The following is a 12767-nucleotide window of genomic DNA, read 5'->3' on the forward strand; positions in this document are numbered from 1 at the left end:
ACTAGAGGTTTGACAAATTACTTTCAAACTTATAACTTATCAGCATCGCGCATAGGAGGCAGAAAAAAAGGAAAATAGTGAAGTCAACTCAGGCTGATACGTATTAGGTATTTCACTATTTTGTAATAATATAACTTTTTGTTGTAAAATTATTGTAGATGCAGTATTATTTTTAGTAAAATTTAGAGATTAAAATAATATTTTATCAGATTTGTGAAAGACGGTGACCTTGACTCAATTATAACATCCCTCTTTTTAACATGATTTGTTACGTGAATTTTATGAATTCCAGCTAAATTTTAATATATCTGTCTATTATCTTAATATTATATGATGTATTATTTATAAGCCCTCTCTCTCAACACAAAAATAGCAGCTGACCTTTGTTGTTGAATATTTCAAAAGTTGTGATCTCATTGTTTTATAACATGATATGTTTCTCTTTCATGTAATTTACCTGTCAAATAAGGTGTCTTTGTCCCCACCCATAACTCACTATGTGAATTAGTTGTAGCACAAATTATACTATTTTATGTGGTCTCAGTATTACTCCTCAAATAATCTGTTACTGAGTACATGAAAAACCCAAGATTTAACCATTTTTATAATAAATGTAAAGGATGATAAAATGTCAAAATCCTCCCTCATCGAGACATATATAGTGGCACAAATGTCGTGAAAATAAACGCATTAATTCAATTGAAAAAAACATAATATAATATAATATAATATTTCATCATAACTGGAAAAACAAATAATAAAAATACAAAAGGACTAGCTGTCAATGACTGAGAGGGTAGAGTTTATAGAAAGCTGAGACCGAATTCAAAGACATAAAACAGTGTTGTGGAGTTTGTCGTTTTTAGAAGAATGGGAAGGGCATATGTGAATAGCATATTATTAGTATTTTAGTGGAAGAGAATCCGATGAGAGTAGGGAGGTAGGCTAAGGCGTAGCTAGCATTTAGTGGAAGAGAATCCGATGAGAGAATTAGCGAGATCGAAAGCAACGCGCGTCCGTTGTTGTTGGACATTCCCAATAATGGAGAAGGCGGAGGAGGTCGGAGCAAACGCCAAACAAAACGTCCCTGTTGAGTCAACCGGTATCAACACATTCTCGGCCGCTAATGCCAACACTTTCCCATTCGGAAAATGAAAAGCCACCGTTGGAACCTCCACACTCGTCTTTGACGACAGGTCGTAACACGTGTCAAATAACGCCACGCCGTTAGTTTTAGTTGACGCCAACCCCAACCCCCTCGTCCCTTCCACAAACGCGTCCCGGAGCGAGTTGTAGGTCTCCGTTTGTAACCGAGTCACGGCTGTGCCCGAGTCGATGATTATTCCACCGTTTCCTCCAGTGTCCACTTCGAACGCCGTCTCCGGAATCCGAAGCGACTCACCTCCCACACTGAGCCCGCTTACACCCACGTAGTAAAACGTGTCCACTTTAGGGTTACGGCGTAACGGAGCTGTGACGGCGTTAGGAGGTAGCGGTGAGTTGAACTCTAGAGTCGAAGCCGAGTCCGAGTCACGGTCAACTAAACAGTACGAAAACGACGTCGCGTTCAGTTGAGATGGAAACGATAACTTCCCGCCGCCGAGTCCGAGCAATCCGGCGGCGCCGATGAACAAGCCTTCGTTATTGTGACCACAGCCAATGGCTACATTGTTCACCGAAGCCGAGCCGAGAGTTAGGGTTTCGGTGACGAAGTCACCGACTGTGTACGAGCCGTCACCGTAAGCGACCTCGTAGAGACACGTGTCGTTGCGACACTCGGACACGTCCAGAGACTTGCATTGCTTGGTTTCGCAAGAGAGCGGCGAGTAAGAAGCCGATGAAGCCGGCTCGAAGATCGGATCGGCTTGTTGGTAACAATCGGCGCATGGAGCACATTGAAGCCAGTTGACGTCACTGCCAGTGTCGAGAACCATGTAGGCCGGAGTCGGTGGTCTTCCGATTCCGACTCGGCTGAAGTACTCGCCGCTTCCTTGACTCGTTCCTGAAATGATCGGGCCTTGTAGATCTAGTTCTTGTTCTTGCCCTCGTCCTCCCAAAGGCTCGAGATCTGATTGGAGAATGCCTGTGAGGGCTAGATGTAACCGAGTGGTTAAAGATTTGAGTCGGGCTGAGTCGCGCTCGAGTCGAGCTATAGTGAGTGACTTGTAGTCACCGTGAGAGTGTGTAGTAGGCCTAAGAAAAGAAGTTCTAGTATGTAGCTCAAGTGTGAGGGATACGGATGACGATGACGATGAGAGAGTCTGTTTTTGTTTTTGTTTTTGTTGGTTAAATGCTTGCGGCGTTGCCTTTGGATTGTAACTACTACTGAAAACGTTTTGGGTTTTTTGAAGCGAAGCTGTTACGTCGAGAGTGGTGGTGGACGTTGTTTCAGTTAAGGTTCGAGAGTGAACAAAGTTGAGAGCGGAGGAGATGATAATAATAATAACAATAATGTAAGAGAGGGAACTCATTTTTGGGGGTACTGACTTGACTACTGAGATAGATAGATAGAGAGAGAGAAAGAGAGAGTATGAGAAATTAATAATGCACGGTAGAGCAAGAGCTACTGCTGCCTCTGCCTCTGCCTCTGCCTATCTTATGGAGCTGGGGTGCGGTTTTTTATTTATGCAACAGGTTTGAGGTTGAGATTGAGAGTGTGTGATTCATGTCAAGGACATTGGGATAAAACAAAAGATAATAGGGTGGGAGAGAAGCTTTGAATGCTCGCTCATCTGATTAATTTGGTTGGGTTGCATTTCTCATGCATAATTTTCACCCTCATCCACATGTTTATTATTATTAGTTCAGGTGTCATAACCTTTACATGTTTCATAATGTTGCCTTGTTGCTAAATCTTTTATTCATGGATACTAAATTTAGTGCTGTTTATTTTCTTTTAGGCTTTGACCGCATTTTAGAACAAATTTTTAGTTAAGATTTGCCAAAAAAGCATACTGGGTCAAACAAAAAAAAGAAGCAAGGATAAAGCTTGGACTGTATGAATATGAGTATGAGTTGCTTTTTTATGAGGTCTATTGAAGCAAATTAATCCCATGATTTGGTTGCAGGTTGATGGTACTGGTGGTTGTGGTTGTACTCATTGTTATGTCAATTGTCAAAGTAACCCTTTTCTTTCATTCAGGACGTGCTTTAGTTGGTTAATATGGGCCTTGTTTTGGGCCCAATGCAACATTGTTTTTTTTAGTAGCCCAAATTTCTTCAAACACTCACTTGTCAACCCAAATTGCAGATTAAAACTGTGCGGAACTTTAGTTTAGATACCTCACATCAATCATCTCCCAACGGAAAGCAACTCGTTCTAGGCTTCTAGCCCATTACTCCAAATAAATTTGGACAAATTCGAACAAGCTGGTTTTTTATTTTTTATTTTATAGAAAGAAACCAGCTGTTTCTGTTGGTAGAGGAATCGGAATTTAGAAAAAGTTTCCTCATGTTTTTCTATTTCATTTGGCATATTGCTTCGAGAAAACTGTATTTAAAGAACAGAGATTCAAAAAGTGGTAAAGTTAAACACACTTATGAACAATGTGTGTATTGTCCAGAAACAACTTTCTATTTTTCACAACTAAAATAACGAATTGTGATTAGTGTACAATAAAAAATGATTTAGAGATGATCATAATGAAAATAATGTTGTACTAATGAAGGACATAAGGGCTCAAGAGGGCATGCCCGCCCTTCCAACCCCCCTCCCCCAGCACATCAAGATCAAAAAAATTTTAATATAAAAAATTATATAAATTAACCCCCCCCCCCCCCCCTCTCTCTCTCTCACATAATCTTGGCCGCCCCTTAATGCAAAAAAATAAAAATAACAACACAACACAGCCCAAACAACCCCAAAATTCGTCCAAACACAAAAAAAATTTAACAAAATAAAAAAGCTCATTTTTGGCCTTGAAAAATTAAAATTAAAAATAGAACAAAATAAGATTTTAATCTCAAACTTATTTGTAATTTCTCTAATTTCCAAAACAAAAACAAAAACTAACGAGTCTAACTCAAGATTTCAAAATTGAAAACATTACTTAGGCTCACAATTTCAATGTTATTTAACATTTGTATGAATACACACAAGTGTGTAATAAGTTTTTTTCAACAAATTTTATTATACAGGCGTACAAACTGACATGTCAAATATATATGCTTCAAAAGATCAAACATCACTTAGGGTTTGACTTTTTGGGGTCAAAAAGCACGATTTGAAAACTAACTCTTAATTTTTTGCATTAGGTAAGGATATTAGATGCTATGTGTTTAGCTCCAAAATGTGAAAAAACCACTTTTCGCACTGGACTCTAGAACTGATGGAGGAATATGTTTCTTGTGGACCTGAGTGGAATGATGCACACTACAAAGAAAAATATTAGAAGGTAGTGATGACATATTAAAGAATTTATATATTTGGTGGTATAATTTTTTTAATAAGAGGGTGGTGGTATAATATCTATTAAAATTCAATGGTTAGTATTATGCCCATTATATGTAAATATATTGAATAAATTCTTAATTTGTGAACCACTTTATCTTTAATAGAATTGTACTTTTAAAAAATTAACTATCTTAATAATTAATGAGTCACATGACAAAAACATATTAATTTTACAACGTTTAATATTGTGTGGTATTTAATGTGTAAATTTTATAATATTAAAATATAAAATTATGATATTTATATATAATCAAAAGAACTAAATCAAATATTTTAAACATAATTATTTGAAACTTTTGTTACTAGAATTTTAGTTGAAGTAAAATTTTAAATTTCCTAAACTTAGGTAATAGAGTTTAATCTAAGAACAAACTATTTTAATAATTAATAAAAGTATAAGCATTTGTGGCAAAGAAAGATTGCCACTTAGCGTGGGTTTTAATTAGATCAATTAGTAAAGTTTTTGATGGTTGAATAAGAGATCTGGGGTTTAATCATTGCCTATGCCAAAAATTGATCGGTGTCTTAATCTGATAATAAAGAACTATCATCAGAAGTGAATGTTATACGTTGAAACTCTATAAAAAATAAAAAAAATAAAAAAAGATTACCACTTAGCAGAACCTTTTGGACTCAATTTCTATTATGTAATATATGATAAAGGAGGAGTTTTAAAAAGGGCTCATATCTCTACATTCCTTTTCACAAAGAAAGCTAAGTTGTTGAGAGATGGAGTGAGCTGAGGTCACCAGCTAGATTAGGTCTAGCAACCATAAATATAGCGCCCTTGTGAAATGACTGATCTTTACTAGAGCACGTGTTCAGAGTTTAGGTATGGGGATGAGAAGTTATTAGGCACTTAACCCCACCTAGCTCGTAAGTTGGCCTTCACTCATTGTGTTCTAAATCCTAATTCCATCAAAGGGTCCTCTAATATGTTATTCTAAACTCACACACACTAACATGCATCTAACATCCAAACATGGCATATGTCCCACACTCATCCATAGCATAAAGCCCTACCATTCATCTAGCACACACACACACACACACACACATATATGTATATATATATATATATATATATATATATGTATATATATCCAAGGGCAACAAGTATATCACAAGGCAGAAACATCAAGAAGGCGTTAATCATCAAGTATATTCAATCATTCAAACCTAGCCTCATGGTATTCATCAATCAAGGAGATCAATCATCATATTCAAAGATGCACGTTCATATTCATATGCATGATTACCTTCACTTACCTTGCTACACCATAACACCTCAACACCTATGCATCAATGCATATTAAAGTTCATGTGCATGTTCATGTGATTCATCAAAGACATAACCCTAATTATCAATTCAACAATCAAAGCATGTGAAACATGTTATTCTACTAACCCTAGACTTAAATATGTGAAAATTAGACTTAAAAAGACCTATACATTTGATTAAAACTAAGCAAAACAAATAAAATAGCAAGAGCCCTAAATCTGCATTTTTGGGCACGAGTATGCGTGCGTATCCCAACTGCATGCATACACATACTTCAAGTATGCGTGCACATGCATAGACAACTAGAAACACAGTTTTAAAGCAACAAACAAAACAACAATATAACAAACCCTAGCATACTTCTAATACACAACTAAACAACCTAAACTAGCAACAAAGATATCAATGACAAACAGAATGAAAATAAACAAAACAAAAACTATTCCTAAACATACATTGGACCTAACAACAAACAAGAGCAACATATAATACATCAAAACATGTTCATCAATATATCCAATTATTCAACTCATTAATCAAAACATGATGAGACATAGCAAATTGAAACCAAACGAATCAAATCATATTTATAAGAATACATAACAAAATAAAATTAAGAATAAAAAGAACAAGAACACAAAAATAATCCAAATCAAGGAAAAGCTATAAAGAGAGACTTACCATACTTATGGAACACAACTTGATTGATATTTTAATCGACCCCTTAATGCCTACACAACAAGATCAAGTAATAATTAAAGGAATCAAATTTTTCAATAGTTCATAGGTAATCACAACTCAAAATCAAAAGGTTCTTGAAAATATTTTTTGAAAAAGTTTTTTATTTATTTTTTATTTAGATTAGAAAGTAGATTCTGCTCTAATACTGTAAAGAGAGTTTTTGAAGAACCAAAAAACATGCTCATGGTTGCGTGTGCTTAGTTGAGAGAAAAAAAGAGTTTAGGTCAAAAAACAACTCTCTCTTACTAGGGTTTGAGTTTGGAGGCATAATGTTGTATTTAAATGTTTAAACTAGGGCTTTCAAACCCATTTAGAGGGTTTTGAATGTTCCAAAGGGTTTAGGGGCCGGGGCCCATCAAGGAGGGAGGCTTTGAGCCCTAAAAAATGAAGTTCTGGGCTTTTGGAATTTGGCCTGCATATGCAGGTTTGAGGATGCGCACGCATGCATGCTTCATGCATATGCATGCATCCCTAGAAATCTTAATTCTGATAGCTTTAATGGTTCGATTTCAAACGACAATAACTTACTCAATATAAATCCAAATTAGGAAATATTTGTGTTCAAATTGAAGCCTAAGTTGTCTACTTTCCAACGAAACAAACTTCACTCAAACATTCTTTGTGGAGCAAAATTTATGGTCAAAAAAGTAAGCAAAGGTTATTTTTCAGCATCGTTTTCAAAGCGATTTGAACATTTTTGAGTTGTGATTACTTCCAAACAATCAACATAACTTCAATTACCTTTTGTAGACATTCCAAGCTCATCATTGGAACTGGGGACTAATTTTATTAATTGGCCACAAAATGAGGTGTCTACAGGGAGGGTGGAGGGGGGGAGGGGAAGGTACTTGTGGTGTGGTTGAGGCTAACTAACGGAAGATTGTTCTTTCCTCCTCATTTTAACCATGTTTTTTAATTAAAAAGTAACATAAAATTTCATTTTGCTATTGCCTTCAAAAACTGTTTATTTATTTATTTATAATGTCAATAACATATCAAATAGGATCTAAATTTTATTTAAGGTTTGGAAATTTAGAAGTTTTTTAGTTTTATTCTAGCCCATTTGGGAGTTTATAAAAAAAATTGAAAAAAATGGGTATATCATAAACGAATGGAAAGGAATGAAAGGAATTATAGTGGATTTTATCTAGTATATTTAAGAATTTATAAAATAATGAATGATAATATTTTTCTTAACTATTATATTGTTGACACCCCATTTTGCAACTTGCATTTAACCTCACATGGAGGGTGTTTGGGTACTTTTTTTTACACCTAATTTTATTTAAGTACCACCTATTTATTTTCAAATACCACTAATAAGTTATTGGGTTTTCCCAAATATTTTATGCTCTATTATTATGTTAATCACAAATATTTCATATCTCATTATCTAAATTGGGTCATGATACAAACTATCACAAAAAAGCCAAAAAAAACTCAAATTTTATTATCATTATTTAGCTAAGCCCAAAACCGGCCCTATGAGCCCAATACACACATCCTATTATATTTAAAGCCCAAGAATATTTATGTTTGACAATATTTGAAAAGTCCATGATTCAAGTTCATGGCAAAAAATTTTTATCAATGGAATTTAAATCCATAATCAAAACCCATGACAATTTTATCAATGGAATTCAAATCCATAATCAAAGCTTATGGTTTAAACCCATGGCAATTTATATATCCAAAATCCAATTCACATTGGCAATTTCAAAACCCGATTCTCATTGGTAAATCAAAGCCCAATTCTCATTGGCAATATCAAAGCCTAGTTCACGCTGGCAATATTTAACACTCAATTCTCATTGGCAATATCAAAAGCTCAACTTACGTTGGCACGATTAAAAGTCCAAGCTAACTACTTGGCACTATTTTGTAAAAAACCCAATGTTATAAATACTTGGCAAAATACTGTATCATAAGTATTTCACAAAGTTTTGGGCCCAATGCAACATTGTTTTTTTTAGTAGCCCAAATTTCTTCAAACACTCACTTGTCAACCCAAATTGCAGATTAAAACTGTGCGGAACTTTAGTGTAGATACCTCACATCAATCATCTCCCAACGGAAAGCAACTCGTTCTAGGCTTCTAGCCCATTACTCCAAATAGATTTGGTCAAATTCGAACAAGCTGGTTTTTTATCTTTTATTTTATAGAAAGAAACCAGCTGTTTCTGTTGGTAGAGGAATCGGAATTTAGAAAAAGTTTCCTCATGTTTGTCTATTTCATTTGGCATATTGCTTCGAGAAAACTGTATTTAAAGAACAGAGATTCAAAAAGTGGTAAAGTTAAACACACTTATGAACAATGTGTGTATTGTCTAGAAACAACTTTCTATTTTTCACAACTAAAATAACAAGTTGTGATTAATGTACAATAAAAAATGATTTAGAGATGATCTTAATGAAAATAATGTTGTACTAATCAAGGACATAAGGGCTCAAGAGGGCATGCCCGCCCTTCCAACCCCCTCCCCCAGCACATCAAGATTAAAAAAAATTTAATATAAAAAACTATATATATTAACCCCCCCCCCCTCTCTCTCTCACATAATCTTGGCCGCCCCTTAATGCAAAAAACAAATAATAAAAATAAAAATAACAACACAACACAGCCCAAACAACCCCAAAATTCGTCCAAACACACAAAAAAAATTAACAAAATAAAAAAGCTCATTTTTGGCCTTGAAAAATTAAAATTAAAATTAAAAATAGAACAAAATAAGATTTTAGTCTCAAACTTATTTGTAATTTATCTAATTTCCAAAACAAAAAAAAACTAACGAGTCTAACTCAAGATTTCAAAATTGAAAACATTAGTTAGGCTCACAATTTCAATGTTATTTAACATTTGCATGAATATACACAAGTGTGTAATAAGTTTTTTTCAACAAATTTTATTGTGCAGGCGTACAAACTGACATGTCAAATATATACGCTTTAAAAGATCAAACAGCACTTAGGGTTCGACTTTTTGGGGTCAAAAAGCATGATTTGAAAACTAACTCTTAATTTTTTGTATTAGGTAAGGACATTAGATGCTGTGTGTTTAGCTCCAAAATGTGAAAAAACCACTTTTCGCACTGGACTCTAGGAGGTACAATGCAAAAATGAAATAAAAATCCAATAGGTTACATACTTCTCCCATATCTCTTTAATTTTGCTTATATTTTATGTTCATTTCAGTTATCTAAATTTTTTAAGTTTATCTAATCAAGACCTCTTTATTAGCTTCCATTATTTTTATATAAAAAAAATGAAAATATTTGAATCAACAATTGGATTTTTTTAATTAAAAATTCGAAAAAAAAAAATTAAAATTTTAGACAATTAACCGTAATATTTAACAAAAGTTAATAGAGAGATCTTAATTAAATAAACTTGAAATTTGGAAGACTGAAATGAAGAAAAACAAAGTTAGAGGAGTGAAATATAGAAGGTGAGTTTTGCATTTTAACATATATATATATATATATATATATATATATATATATATATATGTGGGGAGTAAAGGGACCCAAGTGGGCATATGGGCCTTTGGATTGTAGCATGGAGGGCCGACCTGCTCCAGAGTTAAGAATTTGTTAACTCTGCGAATTGGCCCATACGCCGAGGGTCCGAGGATACAGCCAAGGGCGAGCTTCTCCTCGGACAGATCCAAGAGAACTCAGAGCTTCATTATGAAGGTCAAGGCACAACTCTGGAAAGACTAATGGTTAAAGGGGGAAACCCTGAATCTTCGAGGTACACCGGTGTTAGAAAAATACCAAAAGAAAAGGTGCCACCACCACATTAAAGACTCTGCACCTACCTCCCTAGCCGCCTTAATGGGGAAGTGACCCCTGAACAGTAGAACTGAAACTTCTGGTCACTATTCAAAGGCACTAAGAAAAGAAATATCTAGGGGGGAGGGGGTTGGAGTAACACGTGGATAAAGTATCAGAAAAAGAAGTATTTAAGGGGGATGAATGCCAGAGAAAGGGAGGTCGGCGGTAACAAAGAAAGAAATTAAGAATTGTAACTTTTAAGAGAGAAAGAGAAATAATACAGAAGTAGTCTTCGGCTTACGTCCGAGGAGGTCTATTTGCAATTACCATTTGTTATTTACAAGTATTTGTAACTTTTAGCCTGTTATCAAGTTCTCAATACCTCTAACCTAGATTTCAAGCCCACACTCTACAAATTTTATTGTTTAAGGCTCATTGGGCCTGAGCCCGTAATTGTCTTTGGGTCCAGGTGCAATTGTGCACTTACAATTGGCTCCGTCTGTGGGAAGTCTAGTCTGGAAAGGAGCTGGGATACTATGGCAGGCCTAGGTTCTCACCATGCAGAATCACAGGGATCACAACCGGAGGATCTTTTCGAGCGTCTTGAGCGTCGAAGGGATCGTGAGGGAAGTGTCCATACAAAATACCTTATGGTTAGCCATACTCACGGTGGGGGTAGCACCACCCATGAGGATGGTGCTAAAGCCATGCAGAAGGAGATTACTCATTTGAAAAGAAAGTTACACCGTACTAGATATAGGTGTTCACCGTCCTCATCTAATCCTTCTTCAGAGGAGGTACGGGGAGATAGTTACAGCTCGAGGTCATGCTCACCCCCCAGCGCAAGGTCCTCTTGTGAGGAGGACAACTCACCAGCTTGCAGACGTAAGAAACTTCCTTCCAGGGGCTTGGGGAACGATGCTATGAGCCGGGTGTTGCACCAACTCTCTAAATCTCCATTCTCACGGAGGATTGAGAAAGGGAGGCTTCCCAGGAGGTTTACCCAGCCCACCTTTACCATCTACAATGGCCGGACTGATCCGATGGAGCACGTGAGTCACTTTAACCAGAGGATGGCGGTGCACTCTCACAACGAGACCCTGATGTGTAAAGTTTTCCCCTCTAGCTTGGGACATGTTGCTATGAGGTGGTTCAACGGCCTTAAATCGAGGTCTATAGGTTCGTTTGGGGAGCTCACTAGAGCATTCGCTTCGTGGTTTATTACGTGTAGCAGAGTACCTCGGCCATTGGACTCGCTGCTATCCATGACCATGAGGGAAGGGGAGACGTTGAAAGCATATTCCGACCGATACTGGGAAATGTTTAATGAAATAGATGGTGACTTTGATGAGGTGGTACTCAACACCTTTAAGGTAGGCCTTCCTACTGATCATGACTTGAGAAAGTCTTTGACTAAAAAGCCCGTCCGCAGCGTACGCCGCCTCATGGATCGTATTGATGAATACAAAAGGGTAGAGGAAGACCAGCAACAGGGAAAGGGAAAGAAAAAGGTTATCCCGCAGGAGAGAAGGGATTTCAGGTCGGACAGATACCACAACAATAAGCCGAGGAGAGATTATATCGGTTAATCCGGCTCGGCAGCAACTCAGGCCGTGAACACTGTGTTCCAAGAACCAGTACACCAATTACTAGAGAAAGTTTGTAAAGAGCCCTTCTTCAGGTGGCCTAGTAAGATGGCAGGAGACCCTGCGAAGAGGAATCAGAACCTCTTTTGTCAGTACCATCAGGACGTGGGCCACACTACCAAGAACTGTCGGACCCTTTGGAACCACTTGGAGCAGCTGGTCAGTGAAGGAAAACTAAAGCAGCACTTGTGTCAACCTGGTGGACAGGGCAGCCAATCTGGCTCGAATAATCAGAAGAATAATCCATCTCGGTCGGCATTGGGAACAATTAATGTTATCTTCGCTGCACCTGGCAGGACTGGCTCAGGTCCCACTAGGGTGATGGCGGTTTCCCATTCTCAGGCCAAGGAGGCAGGCTGCAGGCCGAAGAGGTTGAAGGTGACTTTACCCGTCTTGGGATTTTCGAAGGAGGATAAGGTTGGTACAATCCAACCCCATGACGATGCTCTTGTAGTTACTCTTAGGATAGGGAGTTATGACGTGAAGAGAGTGATGATTGATCAGGGCAGCGGTGCAGATATCATGTACCCTGATTTATTTAAGGGGCTAAGGTTGAAGCTAGAAGATCTCACTCCTTATGACTTGCCACTCATAAGCTTCGAAGGAAGAGCCGTTGTGTCGAAGGGACAGATTCGTTTGCCCGTTCAATCCGGCTCAGAAACGGTTGAGGTGGATTTCATTGTGGTCAATGCATACTCCCCATATACAGCCATCCTCGCCAGGCCATGGCTGCACGCTCTGGGAGTCATCTCCTCTACCTTACATGTTAAAGTTAAGTTCCCCTCTGGGGAATATGTTGAGGAAATCCTCGGCAGTCAATCGGTGGCCAGGCAATGCATATCGGTCGCAGTGCTTCATCAGACAGAAGCCGA

At 37.2% G+C, this 12767-nt stretch overlaps 1 protein-coding gene across 1 annotated transcript; it reads right to left on the bottom strand.

Annotated features, from left to right (window-relative positions):
- Nucleotides 1-711: 711 nt before the first annotated feature.
- LOC142607098 (protein ASPARTIC PROTEASE IN GUARD CELL 1) lies at nt 712-2643 on the bottom strand. Its single transcript, XM_075778514.1, has one exon. The coding sequence runs from the start codon at nt 2469-2471 to the stop codon at nt 957-959; it is 1515 nt and encodes a 504-aa protein (XP_075634629.1). The 5' UTR covers nt 2472-2643; the 3' UTR covers nt 712-956.
- Between the last annotated feature and the right edge of the window lie 10124 nt (nt 2644-12767).

Source organism: Castanea sativa, chromosome 8 (assembly GCF_040712315.1).
Source record: "Castanea sativa cultivar Marrone di Chiusa Pesio chromosome 8, ASM4071231v1".
Lineage (NCBI taxonomy): Eukaryota > Viridiplantae > Streptophyta > Magnoliopsida > Fagales > Fagaceae > Castanea > Castanea sativa.